This window comes from Salmo salar, chromosome 04 (assembly GCF_965601325.2).
Source record: "Salmo salar chromosome 04, fSalSal1, whole genome shotgun sequence".
NCBI classification, from domain to species: domain Eukaryota; kingdom Metazoa; phylum Chordata; class Actinopteri; order Salmoniformes; family Salmonidae; genus Salmo; species Salmo salar.
In genome coordinates this window covers 37,381,097-37,404,481 of record NC_138294.1, presented here as the reverse complement: position 1 = coordinate 37,404,481, position 23,385 = coordinate 37,381,097, and the positions used below count along the sequence as shown (strand labels likewise).

At 40.7% G+C, this 23,385-nt stretch overlaps 1 protein-coding gene across 1 annotated transcript in view; it reads right to left on the bottom strand.

Moving 5' to 3' along the window:
• The window catches only part of elnb (elastin b), a 46,428-nt gene extending 28,496 nt beyond the window's left edge, over window positions 1-17,932 (bottom strand). Inside the window, exons 1-7 of the mRNA XM_014195741.3 lie at window positions 17,624-17,932; window positions 6,412-6,564; window positions 5,209-5,358; window positions 4,599-4,838; window positions 4,478-4,504; window positions 4,097-4,285; window positions 3,600-3,785 (exon numbers count right to left, since the gene is read on the bottom strand). Of these exons, the coding sequence (XP_014051216.2) occupies window positions 3,600-3,785; window positions 4,097-4,285; window positions 4,478-4,504; window positions 4,599-4,838; window positions 5,209-5,358; window positions 6,412-6,564; window positions 17,624-17,696 (1,018 nt within the window). The 5' untranslated portion in view covers window positions 17,697-17,932. The remainder of the gene's footprint in view (window positions 1-3,599; window positions 3,786-4,096; window positions 4,286-4,477; window positions 4,505-4,598; window positions 4,839-5,208; window positions 5,359-6,411; window positions 6,565-17,623) is intronic.
• Window positions 17,933-23,385: the final 5,453 nt, after the last annotated feature.

Sequence of the window (23,385 nt, the reverse complement as noted above, 5' to 3'; positions counted from 1 at the left end):
CAGGCTTCAGTTGTGTCTGAGGAAATTAGATAATGGATAACTTGATCCATTTCCTGCTTTCACTTATGCAGGAAAATACAACTAAAGCATGTGATGTATCAGAAATTGTGTAATGGAATATAATTGACCTAAAGTATTGTCATATAATTTTAAATACAGTTTATATAGACATTTTCGGTATAAACAGACCATAAATGTCTCAGATTTTGTTTCTTGGAAAGCTGTGCTATTATATGATATATGCATGCATATATGATATGATATACACTCAACGGCCAGTTTATTGGGTACACCACCCAGTTCACAAAAAATGTATCACTCCTACAGACAGTGGACGTGGCTTGCTATGTAAAGCAGGCAGACAGGCAGGCATTCAGTTACTATTTGATTGAACATTAGAATGAGCGTGGTATGATCGTCGGTGCAATGCGTGCCGGAACCAATATCTCAGAAAGGGCCACCCTCCTGGGCTTTTCACGCAAGACAGTGTCTAGGGTTTACCAAGAATGGTGCAAAAAAAATAAAATCCCGTCAGCAGCAGGCCTGTGGGCAAAAACAGATTGTTGATGAGACAAGTTAAATACAGATTGGCAAGTATCGTGCCAAGTAAGAGACGGACCACAAACAGACAAATAACGGTGCACAGTGGTGTGTAGAACACACAACTCGTCAGTCCTTGTCACGGATGGGCTATTGCAGCAGACGACCACACCAGGTTCCACTCCTATCAGCTAAAAACAAGAACAAGCGGCTCCAGTGCGCACGCGATCACCAACTCTGGACAATTAAGGAGTGAAAAAACATTGCCTGGTCCGATGAATCCCGGTTTCTGTTGCGTCATGCTTATGGAAGATTCAGGATTTGGCGTACAGTGAGGGAAAAAAGTATTTGATCCCCTGCTGATTTTGTACGTTTGCCCACTGACAAAGAAATGATCAGTCTATAATTTTAATGCTAGGTTTATTTGAACAGTGAGAGACAGAATAACAACAAAAAAATCCAGAAAAACACATGTCAAAAATTTTATAAATTGATTTGCATTTTAATGAGGGAAATAAGTATTTGACCCCTCTGCAAAACATGACTTAGTACTTGGTGGCAAAACCCTTGTTGGCAATCACAGGGGTCAGACGTTTCTTGTAGTTGACCACCAGGTTTGCACACATCTCAGGAGGGATTTTGTCCCACTCCTCTTTGCAGATCTTCTCCAAGTCATTAAGGTTTCGAGGCTGATGTTTGGCAACTCAAACCTTCAGCTCCCTCCACAGATTTTCTATGGGATTAAGGTCAGGAGACTGGCTAGGCCACTCCAGGACCTTAATGTGCTTCTTCTTGAGCCACTCCTTTGTTGCCTTGGCTGTGTGTTTTGGGTCATTGTCATGCTGGAATACCCATCCACGACCCATTTTCAATGCCCTGGCTGAGGGAAGGAGGTTCTCACCCAAGATTTGACGGTACATGGCCCCGTCCATCGTCCCTTTGATGCGGTGAAGTTGTCCTTTCCCCTTAGCAGCAAAACACCCCCAAAGCATAATGTTTCCACCTCCATGTTTGACGGTGGGGATGGTGTTCTTGGGGTCATAGGCAGCATTCCTCCTCCTCCAAACACGGCGAGTTGAGTTGATGCCAAAGAACTCCATTTTGGTCTCATCTGACCACAACACTTTCACCCAATTGTCCTCTGAATCATTCAGATGTTCATTGGCAAACTTCAGACGGGCAAGTATATGTGCTTTCTTGAGCAGGGGGACCTTGCAGTATTTCAGTCCTTCACGGCGTATTGTGTTACCAATTGTTTTCTTGGTGACTATGGTCCCAGCTGCCTTGAGATCATTGACAAGATCCTCCCGTGTAGTTCTGGGCTGATTCCTCACCGTTCTCATGATCATTGCAACTCCACGAGGTGAGATCTTGCATGGAGCCCCAGGCCGAGGGAGATTGACAGTTCTTTTGTGTTTCTTACATTTGCGAATAATCGCACCAAATGTTGTCACCAAGCTGCTTGGCGATGGTCTTGTAGCCCATTCCAGCCTTGTGTAGGTCTACAATCTTGTCCCTGACATCCTTGGAGAGTTCTTTGGTCTTGGCCATGGTGGAGAGTTTGGAATCTGATTGATTGATTGCTTCTGTGGACAGGTGTCTTTTATACAGGTAACAAACTGAGATTAGGAGCACTCCCTTTAAGAGTGTGCTCCTAATCTCAGCTCGTTACCTGTATAAAAGACACCTGGGAGCCAGAAATCTTTCTGAATGAGAGGGGGTCAAATACTTATTTCCCTCATTAAAATGCAAATCAATTTATTACATTTTTGACATGCGTTTTTCTGGGTATTTTTGTTGTTATTCTGTCTCTCACTGTTCAAATAAACCTAGCATTAAAATTATAGACTGATCATTTCTTTGTCAGTGGGCAAACGTACAAAATCAGCAGGGGATCAAATACTTTTTTCCCTCACTGTAAGCAGCATCAGTCCATGGACCCATCCCGCCTGGTGTCAACGGTACAGGCTGGCAGTGGTTGTGTACTGGTGTGGAGAATGTTTTCCTGGCACACTTTGGGTCCCTTGATACCAATTGTGCAACGATTGAACGCCACAGTGTATCTGAACATTGTTGCTAACCAAACCCAATTGAGCATCTTTGAGATGAGATGGAATGGGCTGTTCACAGCATGAATGTACCGCTGTCAGATCTACAGTATGGACCAACATCCCTGTGGAACTTTTCCAACACTTTGTAAAATCCATGCCCCGAAGAATTCAGACTGTTCTGTAGGCAATGGGTGTACCTAATAAACTGACCATGGAGTGTATATGTATATGAGATATCACATATGATTATATGAGGAGTACCTGTTTAATTTACAACTCTAAGTCCTACAGATGTAGGATCTTAATTTGAGACAGTTTGCTACAGTAGGAAAATAATCCTGCAGCAACAGGATATTTGAATTATTATGTGAATTATAATTAATATACCTTTTTGTAGGGGTCGATACATTGTCCATTAGGACAAAACAAGTCTGACATTTCAAAGTTGAAATTACAAACTTAAGAAGCCTTTTTAAAACTCAAATACACTAGAAGTTTGCATTTCCTCCTGTGCAGGAAAATTATCAGCAACAAAAGAGTGAGCAAATGAAGATCCTTCAGTACATCTGTATCATCAACTGATTTCAGCCAGTGTATGGCTGTGGATGGCTGCATTGCTTGAATGGAATGTAGGCGTATTGGCAGTTCATTTGAAAAATGAATGGAATCATTCCTCTAAAACTGTGGCTACCTAGCTAACACACATACAATGCAGATCAATTATTAACATTCCTTGTTTTACACAATATCTTATCTCAGCATGGTTGACAAACTCCCTGACCAACATGGCTGACCTTTGGACCATCATAAGAAGGTTCATGTCCATTCTAATAATCTAATTCCTAATTATATGGATGCTACTGCATAATGACGGTAACATGGCTTTGGCTTTACTCCATCACAGCAGTCACAGACTGTCATCATTAATAGCACCCAAAGACGCACCTACAGTAGCAAGTTACAGTATATCAGACTCATGGGCTATACGAGTTAGGCCATACACCCTACCAGCTCCAAGGGCGTCTCCTTGTCCGCCAGCTCCAAGACCACCACCAAAACCACCTGGACCAGCTCCACCCTGGCCAACACCAGAACCAGGCCCATATCCTCCTGGTCCAGCTTCACCTGGTCCATAGCCTCCAGCTCCTAATCCAGCCCCCTGTCCCCCAGGACTGCGACCTACATAGCCAGCTCCTGGGGATCAAACACAAGAAATACAGACTCAAACAGACAAAAACACATCTCAAAGGTCTACTGTACATAGAGACAAGATCCACACACATCTGTTTTGGAAGGATTCCCGCTGGCTCCTGTAGAAAGATGGAGAAACAGCAGAGGAATAACAGAGGCCATAAGATCAGGTTGTATTGCATGAGTTAGTGTGACTCCCAAAAGGCACCCAATTATGGGCAAAAGTAGTGCACTATTTAAGGAATATGGTGCCATTTGGGAACACGGCCGGTATCTTTGACTGTACTCCATCTGTAGACCTCAGGGTTCGTTACCTGTTCCATCGGGTCCATAACCATGACCATAAACTCCAGGACCAGCTCCCCCAGGACCAACACCAACACCAAGCCCATAGCCACCTGGTCCAGCCCCAGCTCCACCTGGTCCATAGCCACCTGGTCCAAAACCTCCAACACCCAGTCCAGCCCCCTGTCCTCCAGGATCTCTACCACCATAGCCAGCTCCTGGAGATCAAGATCGACTGCATCATCCTCTTGATAACAACAAACAGGCTTAAAAGCTTTAGGAGGGTCTTTGTCATGTGTAGTGTTCATTTAGATATATTGAGGAAATAGACTGCCATTGAAAAAACAAGTCAATAGTTTGTGAGCCCTAAAAGAGGTCTAGGGCAGACCTGAATTGTCTATGTCGCTCACCTGCCTTCTCTGGCTTTCCTCCAGCTCCTATGGAAACACAACAATCATCAAAAATACATTTCTGTCAAATTAACTGAAAATAGTAATAATTGATCAGATGATCAAATCAAGAAGCTCATACCTGCTCCAAGGCCTCCGGCACCTAGACCACCGCCAAGTCCGTAACCACCACCAAGACCTCCAGCCACAGCTCCGCCCAGACTAAGACCAGCACCAGGCCCATAACCACCTGGTCCAGCCCCAGCTCCACCTGGTCCATAACCTCCTGGTCTGACTCCTTGTCTAAGACCTCCTCCTCCCAGACCTCCAGCTCCTAGTCCAGCCCCCTGTCCTCCAGGACTCCGACCTCCATTGCCAGCTCCTGGAGAGGAAGACTCAAGCATCAGTATCACAACTGAATCTGTCCATTACATCCAGGGCCGGATTACAGAAGGGGCACGCAGGGCACAGATACCAGATACCATATGATAGCAAAATGTGTAGAACTGCAGGAAATTAGCTTTAAAACTATAAAAAATTCTCTCAGCATTATTGAAAAATGTTTAGTATAGCAGGAAATTTGCTTTAAAACTGCCCTACCCCACTCCCCAACAAATATCCCTGGGGCCCCAAATGCAGTAGTTCGGCCCTGATTACATCTCTAAGCCAAGAAAATACCAATATAACAAACAGGGTGGTTTAGGAGCTAAAGGCCTTGGAGCAGGTATAGTATGAGCTACTTCATACTATACCTGCTCCAAGGCCTCTAGCTCCTAAACCACCGCCATGTCCATAACCTCCTGGTCCGGCCCCAGCTCCTTCTGGTCTAACTCTTCTTTCCCCCAGACCTCCAGTCCCCAGTCCTCCTTGGCCTTGGCCTACAACCTGACCACCATAGCCAGCTGCAAGAAACAATGGTCATATCAACAGAATTACATCCCAACAAATGAAAACACAGATATTTGTTTAATCGAAGGTCATCATCCTAACCTTGAGACTAAATAAAGGCAATTATCAATTTGTTGATTGATTGATTGTCTGTGAGAGCATGAAACATTGTAAGACTTTAATAGGAATATGATAAACATTGCCCTTGGCAGCAACACTGATGACCAATAAGAAAAACAGAGGAAGGATTTTCTCTACTGGCTCAGTTCCTTCTTCCCATTCTTCATTCCTTCAGTCCACAGTGGACGGCTGATTTGCTTCTTTAATCAGGACAACAGTTTTCAGCTGTGCTAACATAATTGCAAAAGGGTTTTCTAATGATCAATTAGCCTTTTAAAATGATCAACTTGGATTAGCTAACAGAACATGCCATTGGAACACAGGAGTGATGGTTGCAGATAATGGGCCTCTGTACGCCTGTGTAGATATTCCATAAAAAATCTGCTGTTTCCAGCTACAATCGTCATTTACAGCATTAACAATACAAAACTGTATTTCTGAGAAATTTGATGTTATTTTAATGGACAATGTTTTTTTGATTTTCTTTCAAAAACAAGGAAATGTCTAAGTGGCCCCAAACTTTTGAACGGCAGTTTACGTTTTTCCAGCAACAGACTATGATCGATAATGTCAAAAGCCGCACTGAAGTCAAACAAAACAGCCCCCACAATCTTTTTATCATCAATTTCTCTCAGCCAATCATCAGTCATTTGTGTAAGTGCTGTGCTTGTTGAGTGTCCTTCCCTATAAGCATGTTGAAAGTCTGTTGTCAATCTGTTTACTGTAAAATAGCATTGTATCTGGTCAAACATAATTTTTTCTTAAAGTTAACAAAGGGTTGGTAACAGGCTGATTGGTCGGCTATTTGAGCCAGTAAAGAGAGCTTTTCTATCCTTAGGTAGGGGAATAACTTTTGCTTCCCTCCAGGCCTGAGGGCACACACCTTCTAGTAGGCTTAAATTGAAGATATGGCAAATAGCAGTTGATAGTTTAACGTTCTCCCTTACCTCCCGTCTTCCCTGGCTTGGTGTAACCTCCACCGGCTCCAGGGCCAAAGCCTGCACCACCTGGACCAGCGCCAGCTCCACCTACACCTCCTGCTCCTCCAGCTCTTAATCCAGCCCCAGCTCCTTCACCTACACCAGCAGGTATGTACACACCTGGAACACAGCACAACCATGCTAAACCACTGTATACACACAACTAAAGCACACACCTGAAACATAGCACAACCAGTTCTGGTCCTGGAGAGTTACAGGGAGTCCAGGCTTTTGTTCCAGTCCAGCACCAAAATACCTAATCAATCATCAAGTGAGGTATGGGATTGAGTTTGTGTTCAGGGATATTTCTTTATTGTGAGAATTAATTGATAGATTGTGTGTTTGATTGCCAGATTGATTGGTTGATTGGTGGGTTGATTGATTGTCTGTGAGAGCATGAAACATTGTAAGACTTTAATAGGAATATGATAAACATTGCCCTTGGCAGCACTGATGACCAATAAGAAATATAGAGGAAGGATTTTCTCTACTGGCTCAGTTCCTTCTTCCCATTCTTCATTCCTTCAGTCCACAGTGGACGGCTGATTTCATAACCATGTTAATCTTAAATACAATATGTCAATGAATAACCGTTTATCCATATTTTCATTTGTTCTGGACTCTTAAATGACCACGAAACTTCTGAGGTTCTATGTCTGCGTTTACACAGGCAGAACAATTCTGATATTTTTTACACTAATTGGTCTTTTGACCAATCAGATCAGCTCTGAAAAAGAGCTGATGTGAAATCATCTGATCCGATTGGTTGAAAATATCAGAATTGGGCTGTCTGTGTAAACGCAGCCTGTCATAGTTTATAAAGCACAGTTTTATTTCCTCATTGCCTTGGCTGTTCAGTATGGTTCTGATAGTTTACTCTAACTTGTTCCATTGCACACTTTTGTACATTATGCAAATTTGCACACACAATTCCCCATAATAACAAAGAAAATAGTTCGTTTTTTAACATTTTTGCAAATAATAATAAAAATTAAATAAAAACACACATTTACATAAGTATTCAGACCCTTTACTCAGTACTTTGTTGAAGCACCTTTTTCAGTGATTACAGCCTTGAGTCTCCTTGGGTATGACGCTACAAGCTTGGCACACCTGTATTTGGGGAGTTTCTCTCATTCAACTCTGCAGATCCTCTCAAGCTCTGTCAGGTTAGATGGTGAACGTCGCTGCACAGCTATTTTCAGGTCTCTTCAGAGATGTTAGATTGGGTTCAAGTCCAGGCTCTGGCTGGGCCACTGAAGGACATTCAGAGACTTGTCCCGAAGCCACTCCTGCATTGTCTTGGCTGTGTGCTTAGGGTTGTTGTACTGTTGGAAGGTGAACCTTCACCCCAGTCTGAGGTCCTGAGTGCTCTGGAGCAGGTTCTTCTTCAAGGATCTCTCTGTACTTTGCTCCGTTCATCTTCCCCTCGATCCTGACTAGTCTCCCAGTCCCTGCCGCTGAAAAACATCCCCACAGCATGATTCTGCCACCACCATGCTTCACCATAGGAATGGTGCCAGGTTTCCTCCAGACGTGACACTTGGCATTCCTGCCAAAGTTCAATCTTGGTTTCATCAGACCAGAGAATCTTATTTCTCATGGTCTGAGAGTCCTTTAAGTGCCTTTTGGCAAACGCCAAGCAGGCTGTCATGTGCCTTTTACTGAGAAGCAGCTTCTGTCTGGCCACTACCATCAAGGCCTGATTGGTGGAGTGTTGCAGAGATGGTTGTCCTTCTGGAAGGATCTCCCATCTCCACAGAGGAACTCTGGAGCTCTGTCAGCATAACCATCGGGTTCTTGGTCACCTCCGTAACCAAGGTCCTTCTCACAGGATTGCTCAGTTTGGCCGGGTGGCCAGCTCTAGAAAGAGTCTTGGTGGTTCCAAACTTCTTCCATTTAAGAATGATGGAAGCCATTGTGGTCTTGGGGACCTTCAATGCTGCAGACATGTTTTGGTACCCTTCCCCAGATCTGTGCCTCGACACAATCCTGTGTCGGAGCTCTACAAACAATTTCTTAGACCTCATGGCTTGGTTTTTGCTCTGACACGCACTGTCAACTGTGGGACCTTATATATACAGTGGGTGCCTTTCCAAATCATGCCAATCTATTGAATTTACAACAGGTGGACTCCAATCAAGTTCTGGAAATGTCTCAAGGCTGATTAATGGAAACAGGATGCACCTGAGCTAAATTTCGAGTCTCGTAGCAAAGAGTCTGAAAATGTATGTAAACAAGGTATATCTGTTTAGATTTTATAAATTAGCAAACATTTCTATGAACCTGTTTTAGCTTTGTCATTATGGGGTATGGTGTGTAGATTGATCATGATTTTTAGTTATTTAATCAATTTTAGAATAAGTGTAAACGGCTGTTGAATGGAGTAGACCAAGGCGCAGTGTGGTTAGTGCTCATCTTTGTAATTTAATGGAAAAAGAGAACACTTTACAAAATAAACAAAAGACAACAGCCAAACAGTTCTGTCAGGTAACAAATGACTAAACAGAAAATAACCACCCACAAAACCCAAAGGAAAACAGGCTGCCTAAGTATGGCTCCCAATCAGCAACAACGATATACAGCTGTCCCTGATTGAGAGCCATACCCGGCTGAAACAAAGAAATACCAAACATAGAAAAAAGGACATAGAATGCCCACCCCAACTCACGCCCTGACCAACCAAAATAGAGACATAAAAGGATCTCTAAGGTCAGGGCGTGACAATAAGGCTGTAACGTAACAAAGTGTGGAAATGCTTATTCCTGTCATTGTCTTGAATAATGCTTGGTTGATGCCTTACAAATATTGTATACTAAACAAATTTAAGGAATTGCACTTTAAGATTCTACATAAGATATATCCATGTAAATCTATGTTGTCCAAATGTATGGCTATTGATGACATCTGCGTTTTCTGCGAAAAAGGTACAAATCTGACTCATTAGTTCTATAAATGTAAATCTGGGATAACATTTTGGGAAAACCTTGTAAAATACTTATTATCCTTTTTGAACACTACCCATGTTTTTGACATGAAGGATATAACATGTTACTATTGCAATGATAACAAGACTATTGAAATGGTTGTGAATTATTTTATTCTTGTTGCCAAATACTATATACAAAAATGTAAATTCCAGAATTCTGTACCAAAATTACAAATGTTTTTGATTGAATTTAATCATCCTGTTAAGACATTATTCCTAGTGAATAACAAAAAGAATAACATCATCCTGAATCATTATAATGAGATATTTATGGAGTGAATACAATTGCGCTAGAATTGTCGTTCTTTAAAAAAAAAGTATATATATTTTTTGGTATTTATATATATTTTTACTTTTTTGTATGTATTTCGTATTTTCTTGTTCATACCTGTGTTCTGTTTTGTTACACATTTTTGATGTAGGGATGTAAGAAACAGCTTCATGAGGTCACCTGGAATGCATTTCAATTAACAAGGTAGGGGTGGTATACAAAAGATAGACCTTTTTGGTAAAAGACCAAGTCCATATTATGGCAAGAAGAGCTCAAATAAACAAAAAGAAACGACAGTACATCATTACTTTAAGACATGATGGTCAGTCAATCCGGAACATTTCAAGAACTTTCAAAGTTTCTTCAAGTGCAGTCGCAAAACCCATTAAGCGCTATGATGAAACTGGCTCTCATGAGGACCGCCACAGGAAAGGAAGACCCAGAGTTACCTCTGCTGCAGAGGATAAGTTCATTAGAGTTAACTGCACCTCAGATTGCAGACCAAATAAATAATTCAGTGTTCAAGTAACAGACACATCACAACATCAACTGTTCATAGGAGACTGCGTGAATCAGGCCTTCATGGTCGAATTGCTGCAAAGGAACCACTACTAAAGGACACCAATAAGAAGAAGAGACTTGCTTGGGCCAAACACGAGCAATAGTCATTAGACTGGTGGAAATCTGTCCTTTGGTCTGATGAGTCCAAATTTGAGATTTTTGGTTCCAACCGCCGTGTCTTTGTGAGATGCAGAGTAGATGAACGGATGATCTCCGCATGTGTGGTTCCCAACGTGAAACATGGAGTAGGAGATGTGATGGTGGGGGAGGGGTGCTTTGCTGGTGACTGTCTGGGATTTATTTAGAATTCAAGGCACACTTATCCAGCATGGCTACCACAGCATTCTGCAGCAACACGCCATTCCATCTTTTTTGCGCTTAGTGGGACTATCATTTGTTTTTCAACAGGACAATGACCCAACACACCACCAGGCTGTGTAAGGGCTATTTGACCAAGAAGGAGAGTGATGGAGTGCTGCATTAGATGACCTGGCCTCCACAATCACCCGAACTTCACCCAATTTTTAAATTATTTATTTTATTTAACCTTTATTTAACTAGGCAAGTCAGTTAAGAACAAATTCTTATTTACAATGACGGCCTATGCCGGCCAAACCCGGACGACACTGGGCCAGTTTTGCGCCGCCCTATGGGACTCCCAATCACGGCCAGATGTGATTCAGCCTGGATTTTGAACCAGGGACTGTAGTGACACCTCTTGCACTGAGATGCAGTGCCTTAGACCGCTGCACCACCAGGGTGCCCCAATTGAGATGGTTTGGGATGAGTTGGACCTCAGAGAGAAGGAAAAGCATCCAACAAGTGCTCAGCATATGTGGGAAGTCCTTAACCTGTTATGTCTAGGGGGCAGTATTTTCACGGCTGGATAAAAAACGTACCCGATTTAATCTGATTATTAGTCCTGCCCAGAAACTAGAATATGCATATAATTATTGGCTTTGGATAGAAAACACCCTAAAGTTTCTAAAACTGTTTGAATGGTGTCTGTGAGTATAACAGAACTCATTTGGCAGGCCAAAACGTGAGAAGATTCTGTACAGGAAGTACCCTGTCTTACCATTTCTTGAACTTCTTTGCCATCTCTATTCATTACAAATGGATCTCTGTTCTAACGTGACACTTCCCACGTCTTCCATAGGCTCTCAGAGCCCGGGAAAAACCTGAATGTCGTCATTCCAGCCCCAGGCTGAAACACATTATCGCCTTTCTCAAGTGGCCGATCAAGGGACTGTGGGCTTAGGCGCGTGCACTGGCCGCCCCCGTCTTTGTGATTTTTTTCTCTGTTTGCCGAAAAGGAGATTCCCGGTCGGAAAATTATCGCTTTTTTACGAGATAAATTGCATAAAAATTGATTTTAAACAGCGGTTGACATGCTTCGAAGTACGTTAATGGAATAATTAGAATTTTTTTATCACGAATTGCGCCATGCACGCGACCCTGATTTACCATTTCGGATAGTTTCTGGAACGCACGAACAAAACGCCGCTATTCGGATATATCGATGGATTATTTTGGACCAAACCAACATTTGTTAATGAAGTAGCAGTCCTGGGAGTGCATTCTGACGAAGACAACAAAAGGTTATCAAACTTTTGTAATAGTAAATCTGATTTTGGTGAAGGCTAAACTTGCCTGGTGTCTAAATAGCTAGCCCGTGATGGCCGGGCTATGTACTTAGAATATTGCAAAATGTGCTTTCACCAAAAAGCTATTTTAAAATTGGACATATCGAGTGCATAGAGGAGTTCTGTATCTATAATTCTTAAAATAATTGTTATGCTTTTTGTGAACGTTTATCGTGAGTAATTTAGTAAATTGTTAGTAAATTCCCCGGAAGTTTGCTAGTTCTGAACGTCACATGCTAATGTAAAAAGCTGGTTTTTGATATAAATATGAACTTGATTGAACAAAACATGCATGTATTGTATAACATAATGTCCTAGGTGTGTCATCTGATGAAGATCATCAAAGGTTAGTGCTGCATTTAGCTGTCTTCTGGGTTTTTGTGACATTATATGCTAGCTTGAAAAATGGGTGTCTGATTATTTCTGGCTGGGTACTCTGCTGACATAATCTAATGTTTTGCTTTCGCTGTAAAGCCTTTTTGAAATTGGACAGTGTGGTTAGATAAAGGAGAGTCTTGTCTTTAAAATGCTGTGAAATAGTCATATGTTTGAAAAATTGAAGTTTTTGTATTTTTGAGGAATTTGTAATTCGCGCCACGCCTATCATTGGATATTGGAGCAGGTGTTCCGCTAGCGGAACGTCTAGATGTAAGAGGTTAAAGACTGCTGGAAAAACATTCCAGGTAAAGCTGGTTGAGAGAAGGCCAAGAGTGTGCAAAGCTGTCATCAAGACAAAGGGTAGCTACTTTGAAGAATCTCAAAAGGAAAATATATTTTGATATGTTTAAAACTTTTTGGGTTACTACAGTGGGGGAAAAAAGTATTTGATCCCCTGCTGATTTTGTACGTTTGCCCACTGACAAAGAAATGATCAGTCTATAATTTTAATGCTAGGTTTATTTGAACAGTGAGAGACAGAATAACAACAAAAAAAATCAGAAAAACGCATGTCAAAAATGTAATAAATTGATTTGCATTTTAATGAGGGAAATAAGTATTTGACCCCCTCTCAATCAGAAAAATGTCTGGCTCCCAGGTGTCTTTTATACAGGTAACGAGCTGAGATTAGGAGCACACTCTTAAAGGGAGTGCTCCTAATCTCAGCTTGTTACCTGTATAAAGGACACCTGTCCACTGAAGCAATCAATCAATCAGATTCCAAACTCTCCACCATGGCCAAGACCAAAGAGCTCTCCAAGGATGTCAGGGACAAGATTGTAGACCTACACAAGGCTGGAATGGGCTACAAGACCATTGCCAAGCAGCTTGGTGAGAAGGTGACAACAGTTGGTGTGATTATTCGCAAATGGAAGAAACACAAAAGAACTGTAAATCCCCCTCGGCCTGTGGCTCTTTGCAAGATCTCACCTCGTGGAGTTGCAATGATCATGAGAACGGTGAGGAATCGGCCCAGAACTACACGGGAGGATCTTGTCAATGATCTCAAGGCAGCTGTGACCATAGTCACCAAGAAAACAATTGGTAACACACTACGCCATGAAGGACTGAAATCCTGCAGCGCCCGCAAGGTCCCCCTGCTCAAGAAAGCACATATACATGCCCGTCTGAAGTTTGCCAATTAACATCTGAATGATTCAGAGGACAACTGGGTGAAAGTGTTGTGGTCAGATGAGATCAAAATGGAGCTATTTGGCATCAACTCAACTCGGCGTGTTTGGAGGAGGAGGAATGCTGCCTATGACCCCAAGAACACCATCCCCACCGTCAAACATGGAGGTGGAAACATTATGCTTTGGGGGTGTTTTTCTGCTAAGGGGACAGGACAACTTCATCGCATCAAAGGGATGATGGACGGGGCCATGTACCGTCAAATCTTGGGGGAGAACCTCCTTCCCTCAGCCAGGGCATTGAAATGGGTCGTGGATGGGTATTCCAGCATGACAATGACCCAAAAGGCAACAAAGGAATGGCTCAAGAAGAAGCACATTAAGGTCCTGGAGTGGCCTAGCCAGTCTCCAGACCTTAATCCCATAGAAAATCTGTGGAGGGAGCTGAAGGTTCGAGTTGCCAAACGTCAGCCTCGAAACCTTAATGACTTGGAGAAGATCTGCAAAGAGGAGTGGGACAAAATCCCTCCTGAGATGTGTGCAAACCTGGTGGCCAACTACAAGAAACGTCTGACCTCTGTGATTGCCAACAAGGGTTTTGCCACCAAGTACTAAGTCATGTTTTCCAGAGGGGTCAAATACTTATTTCCCTCATTAAAATGCTAATCATTTTATAACATTTTTGACATGCGTTTTTCGGGATTTTTTTGTTGTTATTCTGTCTCTCACTGTTCAAATAAACCTAGCATTAAAATTATAGACTGATCATTTCTTTGTCAGTGGGCAAACGTACAAAATCAGCAGGGGATCAAATACTTTTTTCCCTCACTGTACATGATTCTATATGTGTTATTTCATAGTTTTGATTTCTTCACTATTATTATACAATGAAGAAAATAGTAAAAATAATGAAAAACCCTTGAATGAGTAACTGTTCTAAAACTTTTGACCGGTAGTGTCTGTAAAAATTATATTATACAACACATCATTCATAAGGCCTCATTTTGAGGGCCTAGTTTTACCCGGACAATGGCCTGAAACTTATGGTTTACAGGCAAAATCAGGCCTGGAAGTCACATTGCAAAGAGATGTGTAATTTCTATTGGAATCCTGCCAGAGTGGATATCAAACATTTTGAAATATTTTTTTTACCGCAACCTGCATTCAGAATTACTGCCGGGTTCAGAAGACTAAGATCTAAATCGGAACAACTATTTCAGTAACGGGGCAATTAGTCCAAGTAACAAATTGTATTAGTTTAGAAAAACGGTAATTATATTTGAGTATCATAAGATGATTTAAAAAATCAATGTACATGCAAAAACAACCTGCAATAAAGCATGTTGGGAAATATGATAATGGTTTTGTTTTAACACTTGTTATTAGCACCAACACTGGGGTTCTTTTACACCAATAAGAGTTAATTTAGCACCTTAATCAACATTAGAAATGTTACACTGAAAAATCAATACTAGTTAATATTGACCAATTTGACAACCTGACTGTACAACAGTATTTCATTACAACAGACTTTTTAAAAATAAAAACACCCGCTGGTGTTTTACATTTTTACAATTTACAGTAACACAAAGTAACACCACATAAGACCAAAACTGCGTAAACCAGGATATGAACACTGGTGATTTTGCTGTGTACATATGTAAAGAATAAGTCCTATGGAAATGTCAAAGAATGGCGATGCAGCCCAAATGGCAGCCTATACACAGTATATAGTGCACTCCTTTTGATCAGAGTCCTTAGTGCACTATAAAGGGAATAGGGTGCCATTTGGAATGTAGGCTGTGAGTTTCAAATCACTTTGTTAACAGTATAGAGCTGGTCTTTTTTTTTAAACAATCTTTATTAAGAGCTGTCATTTTATTGTGAGGAACTGCAGTTTTATAAGAATTTATTTATGTTTTGTCATCTGTTATATGAGTGATTTTTACACTTTAGTCTTTTCCCTTTTCAGTCATTCATCAATGTCATGTTTGATCTCCGAGGAACTCGCAAATGAAACTTCACTGTTTCAGAGATAATGAGAAATTATGCATCTAGTTTTGGGAGAGTTGTGGTCTGTGTTCAAAGGAATCTGAACATGAGAAGGACATCTGTTTCTATCATTGGACTTGACCAAGAGCACGGTGGAGTGGAAAGGTATAGGTTGTTCCCCAAATGACAGCATATCCCTTATAAAGTGCACTACTTTGACCAGAGTCTCCAGTGATATGTTCTGTCATTGGAAATGTACAGGAAATGTTGTGCATGTTGCTATAATCCACAGTGGGAGATTCAGTATCAAAATTACTCATTCCCTTCTGCCATGAATCGTCTGTAAAAGAACACTACAGTTCTGTATGTTTCAACAGAACAGGACAGATTTCTCACATCAGCTTAGATGTAAGAGTCTTGGAGGGGCCCAATGCTGAATTGAGTATTTCTCTATCAATGGGGAACTCAATCATACAAACCTGAACCATGCTCTACAAATCATTTCCTTTCATTGAGTTACACTCCATATAAACTTAAGCCTGAACCACAAACCTCACTGTTATTTCACTGTTACCAAAGACCAGCAAGATTTGGCATTTTCTTCAATCAGTGTGTAATAATAAAGTTGCATTTTCTATTCAACTTCCGATCTCCTCCAACAGTAGCTGAATATATAGTATTTCCAGTTGGTTCCACAGTTCACACACCTTGGTTGGACATGTGAGATACTGACATTACGATTGTATTACATGCTTATTACAGTGTTAGAAGCATAGTTATTACCTCCACCCTTTGACCTCTCTCAGAGCTGTTTAAGTCCTGTGTTCCAGTGATCGGAGAGATCATAGGAACCAGTAACCCTCTGCTGGCCTATCAAAACAAGCTAAACCAAACCCAACAGCCAATCAGACAGCTCACTGTCTACCTAAAGTATGGCATCGTGGGTAATTCTGAATGATGTAACTCCCTGTACTTTAGCGGAGCGGGGAGCAGAGTGGGGAAAGGAGTGGGACTCGAACTACAAGCCCCACTCCTAGAGGGAATACCAGCAGGTAAATACACACAGATCTGTCCTGTCAAAGCTCCACGGGCCAGTTCTATGTCACTCCACAGAACAGTAGAGCTCCAGAATGTTGGACACTTAAAAGCCTTTGAAATCTAAAAGATATTGAGAACGTTCTACAATTCTATCAAAATAGCATAATACATCAATACGTCTTGAGCAAATCAATACAACACTCAAATCTCAAAACACATAAACTTAAAACACTCAAACACCCTTGACTCTCCCATAGATTAATGCTCAGCTTGGAGCATCATGTACCTTGTACTTGCATACCAGGCTGGTGAACTATACAACCAAAATATCGAGCAGGGGTTAAGGACTATGGTTTCAGTGCCTGCAGCAGGGAGAGCGTTTGGAGTGTGTACACCTGCACAGTGCTATAAAGAACCCTTTCCTAAGGTTCTATAAAGAACCATTCAAAAACAGGGTTCCGTTACAGTTACAACCATTTTGGGGGCTATATAGAATACTTTTTTTATTGTTCTTTAGAGAACATTCTCAACCTGAAAGGTTCTTTGTAGATCCTTTTGAAGAACCATACAGGGTTTTTTATTCTGGTCAGCCATATTATATTGTTAAAATTCAAAATGCGTTATTATTATGTTAATTTACATGTTGAATCACGTGAGTTATCTCAGGAACAGCTGGAGGTCCCTGTGGAAAGAATCAAGAACCACTGACCGCTTTTGTCAACTGTTCACAATTGACACAAGACACTGTCACTAGCCATAGCCATTTATAGTATATCATTTCATACAGTAACACAGCACATTAAATAAACTGGAATGACACTCTCAATCATGGTTTTACAAAAAGAGCTGTGCATAAACCACACCCCAAAATATTCTAATGTACCACCTCCCTTACATTTTAATTATCACTAAAAGAGCAAACAACCCTTTTGTGAACCGTAAACAACCATTGAAGAGTTCAAAGGGTTCTTTGAGTCATTATAGTTCCACATAGAACAATCACCCTTACCAAAGAACCCTTGAGAAACCCTCATTTTTTTGTGTACAACCTTAGAGGGGCACCTGAAACACAGGGGTGTATATGAATACATATCCATAGTAAAGGGGGTCCTACCTCCTTGCAGTGAAGGTCTCCACAGAGACAGGAGCAGGAATCCATACAGGAACGCCACCGTCCCACTCGCCATCTCGCTCCCAAATGTCCCTCTCCTCTCCCAAACTCCTGATTTTATCCCCTATCAGGGCTCAGCCAGCCAGAGAAAGAAGGAGGGGAATAAAAAGTAAGAGAGACAGAAAACAAAAGACAGAAAGGATGAAGGGCAGGACAGTCCGTAATTAATGAAGAGAGCAAGAGAGAGAAACACACTGAGTTGAATAGATCACTTCATTGAACCAGCGGCTTTTCTCCCCCACAGACTGGTGGAGCTGCTTTTATTTGGTTGACTCCTGCCATAAAAACATGGTTGCCTAAAAGAGAGAGGGGGGGTTAATTGAGAAAGAGGTGGAGAAAAAGAAAGAGATGAAGAGGAGAGAGAGAGATGAAGAGGGAGAGAGATTTGGGTGAGTCCACCCCCTATCCCACCCAACAAAAAAAGAGACAGAGGGGTGGAGGATGGAAAGAGAGAGAGATGGAGAGAGAAGGAAATTGAGAGAGAGTTGGGGGTCCACCCCCCATCCCACCCCACCAAAGGAAAATAAACGGGACAGTCTGCCAGATATTCTCATAGATTCCAAAATGATGTCATTTTGTTAAGTCAAGGGGAAGAGGTAACTATACAGGCCTGATACGGCAATTACAGATGTGTGTTTTTTCTGCTGAATGTAACTGAAGAAAGACGGAAACTTTTCCGGAACATTATACAATACGGTATATCCATGGACAACTCTAGAACACTGGAGTAAGTGGATACTATGTTGTGTTGATGACAAGTAGCACCAAGTAAGACTGAGGAACCTCACCTGATAGACAGAATCCCATTATCCTCTTCGCACACTCTTCTAGACCCACTGTGTGTGTGTGTGTGTGTGTGTGTGTGTGTGTGTGTGTGTGTGTGTGTGTGTGTGTGTGTGTGTGTGTGTGTATGCATGTGCATATTTTGTGCATGTGTTGGTGTATGTGTGTAGAGGGGGTGGAGGGTCCTTGGCAGGCTTCCACTCAACACAGTCCTTTCCTGAGAAGAGCATGAAGTCATGTCACTAACGGGGGAAACTGAAATGTAAACTTGTTATTCATAGAAAGACGTAATTAAAGAATAGGAGATATATCAGCCAGATAGAAATTAGCACCTCCTAGTACCATTCCTTTGAGAAAGTGACACACACACAATCACACAGACACACAGCAAATTGGCCAGTGTTGATTTTTCAGTGTAACATTTCTACTGTTGATTCAGGAGTTAAATTCACTCTGTAAGAGTGAAATTAACATTCAGTGGTGTAAAATAACCCCCAGTGTTGGTGCTAATAGCTAGAGTTATTGTTTGACACTGTGGAAAATAAAATAGTCCCATCAAAACCACACCCGTCATTATCATATTTCCCAGCATGCTCTACTGCAGGTCGATTTTTAAAAAATATCAGCGTTTTTGCATGTACTGTATATTGATATATTCATTAATCTTATGCTACACATAGATAAATGTCACGTCCTGACCAGTATAGAGGATTATTTGTATTATTTGGTCAGGGCGAGGCAGAGGTATGTTTGTTTTGTATGGTGTTTTTTTTTGTGTATAGCTTAGAGGGGTGTGTTATTTATGTGTTCCGGGGGTTTTGTGGTGTATGTTTTAGTATGAGTAGGTTCTAGGTTAAGTTTTCTATGTGCAGATTTGGTTGCTGGACTCTCAATTGGAGGCAGGTGTTTCTAGTTGCCTCTGATTGGGAGTCCTATAAGTAGGTGTGTGTTTTGTTTGTCGCTTGTGGGTAGTTGTATGTTAGCACTGCTTTTGTTTAGCCTGCGACACTGTTCCTGTCGTGAGTTTTGTTTATTGTTTTTCCCTTGTGGTCACATTTAAAATAAATGATGATGAGCACGCAATCCGCTGCATATTGGTCCTCTTTGTCCGACAGCGATTTCAACATATCTTCTGACGAAGAGGTTTGTGACAATAAATAACATACATTTTTCTAATCCAATCAATTAGTTAGATTTATGTTTTTTCTGGTTTAAATGATTTAGGTAGTGTTTTTTTAACCAAGTATCTTAATCCACACAGTCAATCTGAATGCAGGTTGCGGGTGAATAAAAATGCCACCTGTTGGATATCCTAACCCAGGCTGGATTCCAATAGTACTTACACATAACCTTGCAAGCAAGCATAATGTGATTTGCAGGCCTGATGTGGCCTGTCATCCAGGAGTTTCCTGACACCACTGTTTTAGGGTTAAACTAGGCCACTTACTATACTAATAATTAAGACCTTATGATATATGTAATGCATTGGCATAGTTTCATTTTAAATGATAACATTCCCCTAGGCACTTACTTGGCAAAAGCACAGGCCTTTATAAAGGAAATAATTCGACAACCATGTCTCTGGCACTAACAAATACAGTCATGGGCGTTAACTCAATTTACTCAAAAAGAAAAGGCACCCTGGGAAATATACAAATTAAACGTTACTCTCTAAATCAAGTGTTATGTTTCACACTGTAGGTGTGGCGTACTACTCCACAGTAAAGCTATGCAAACACCACAATTTAGTTCCTTTGAACACTTTAAGAGTTAAATGGAGAACACTGCAACATAGTTAAATCTTTAACACTTTCAAACGTGTTATTTTAACACCAGAACAGTGAAAACAGTGTGCATTTTACACTTTCAGAGTTAAATGGGGAACACTGCAACAGAGTTAAAGGTGCAATATGCAGAAATTGCTCCGCCATTTCCTGGTTGCAAAAATTATAATAGTTTGCTTAATTTCAGTTTATGTAACAAGACAACACAAAATCATTGTACCATCTAAACCGCTGTGAAAAATATTTTCAATAACGATTTTTTGTTTTTTTTCAGGTGTTGAAGGTGGTGTACAAAACCGAAAGTAAATGAAACTTCAGAATGGGAAGCATAGAAATGGTGCACATAGAACACATCTACCACCTCTTTTAGACTTGCTTTCAATGAGAATGATAGATCTATAACTCACATTTCTATGTGAATTTGGTCGGGTTGCCAAAAAAGTTACATATTGCAGCTTTAAATCTTGTATGTTGTATTCAAGCCAAACCCATGGTGTTTACTAATACATGGCATGTTCGTATTAGAAACTACTTCTAATCTGAAATCCCGCAGCTGCGGCCTTGGACTGATTCATGTAAATGCCAAAAGTTTGATTTCTAAAATTGACTTAATTGTGACTCTTGCTTCTCAAACCAACGCAGACGTTCTGGTTATAACTGAATCTTGGCTAAAGAAGTCTATGCCGGACTCTGATGTGTATGTGACTTGTTAGAATGTTTTTAGATCTGACAGAGTTGGCAGAGGAGGGGCTGTCACCATATACATAAAGAGCAAGTTAAATGTTTTTGTATCCATTAACATCTATGTTGCCTAAGCAATTTGAATGTCATCTCTTAAATGTGAGCCTTGGTAATAATCTGAAGCTAGTGGGAATTTATCACCCTCCCTTTGCCTCCATATGTGCTCTTAACAAATTGTATGACCTGCTGTCTAACTATTCTAAATCTGAATTATTAATAGTGGATGATCTTAATCTGGACTAGTTGACACCAGTATCTGATAATCTGAAAGATATTTATACTGAGCTAAATCTAACTCAGCTGATAACTAAACTAACTCGCCTGAACTTTAAACACCCTGAAAAATCTACTCTCTTATCTATTATTCTAACGAATGCTCCTCATAAATGTACAGGCAATGGAATATTTGTTCCATTGCCTGCATAAGAGATCTTAAACTGCCTTAACCTGTTATGGCTTAAATTCCGTTAGCGGGATTGATATGACGACAGCCAGTGAAAGTGCAGGGCGGCAAATTCAAAACAACAAAAATCTCATAATTAAAATGTCTCAGACATACAAGTATTATACACAATTTTAAAGATAAGATTCTCCTTAATCTAACAACAGTGTCCCATTTCAAAAAGGCTTTACGGCGAAAGCAAAACATTCGATTATGTTAGGACATAAACTTCACAAGAAAATCCACACAGCCATTTTCCAAGCAAGGACATGCATCACAAAAACCAAAAGTACAGCTAAAATATTCACTAACCTTTGATGATCTTCATCAGAAGACACTCCTAGGACATTATGTTATACAATACATGTATGTTTTGCTCCATAAAGTTCATATTTATATCCAAAAACAGCATTTTACATTGGCGCGTGATGTTCAGAAAATGTATTCCCACAAACTTCCGATGAATGTGCACATCAATTTACAAAAATACTCATCAACGTTGATTAAATTTACAACAGTTATTGAAAGAATTATACATATACTACTCCTTAATGCTACCGCTGTGTCAGATTTTAAAATAGCTTTTCGGCGAAAACACATTTGTCAATATTCTGAGTACAGAGCTCAACCATCAAAGCAAGCTATACAGATACCAGCAAAGTTCCGGAGTGAACTAAACTCAGAATTAGTATTATAAATATTCCCTTACCTTTGCTGATCTTGGTCGGAATGCACTACCAGGACTCCTACTTCCACAATACATTTTATTTTTGTTCTAAATACTCCATATTTATGTCCAAATACCTACGTTTTGTTCGTGCGTACAGATCACTATCCAAAAGGCATAACGCGTGTGCGTAAAATAAGAGACAAAAAGTCAAATAGTTCCATTACCGTTCGTAGAAACATGTCAAACGATATTTACAATCAATCCTTAGGGTCTTTTAAAAATAAAACGTTGATAATATTCCAACTGGACAATAGCGTATTCATTCCAGCAGAAAAAGAATGAGCGGCGTGCTAAATGTGAACGTGCAGTAAACAACTCCCTGCTCCCAGGCAGTCCACTGATAAACTGAGCTCCTGTTCTATGCCCAGTAACAGGAGACGCATGAAAGACATTTCTAAAGGCTGTTGACAGCCAATGGAAGCCTTAGGAAGTTCAAAATGACGTCATAGACACTGTAGTTTGAATAGGGATTAGATAGAAGAACTACAAATCACTTCCTGGTTGGATTTTTTTATCAGGTTTTTGCCTGCCATATGAGTTCTGTTATACTCACAGACATCATTCAAACAGTTTTTAGAAACTTCAGAGTGTTTTCTATCGAAATATACTAATAATATGCATATCTTAGTTTCTGGTAGTGAGTAGGAGGCTGTTTATTCTGGGCACGTCAGTCATCCAAGCGACTCAATACTGCCACCATCCATAAGAAGTTAATCTCGCTCACAAATCATTACAAAGAAATATTATAGACATTTTTAACGAGCAACATCTTTTGTCTTAGCTGGGGTTGAGTGACTGGTGGGTTATGTCTGTGGCAGCCCTTCAGACATTTCAGATATAGATGTCTATCTATGCATGGTTAGAAAAGCAAAATCAATATATTTATTGAATTGTGTATCCACCCCTTTGTGGCCCCAGCAGGTTCTGACAGCCTCTTGTACCAAACTAGACATTTGTAGTGTAGAAAAAAAGAAGGAAGGGAAGCGCTGCTAAGGTACACCTTTTGATTTGAAGGAGTGGTTACATAATTCATTGGACAACACCTAGTAAGCAATACTATACACATTAAAAAGTGAAATACTGTAGATATGTTATCATTTGTAGTGCTTTTAATAACAGCTGGCCGCCACCTGTTTAAAATGATAGTCTCTGAAAATGTATCTCATTCCACTAGAGGGAGTCCTTTAGTCACCTCAAAACAGATTGTGAAGAATGATGCTCTAAC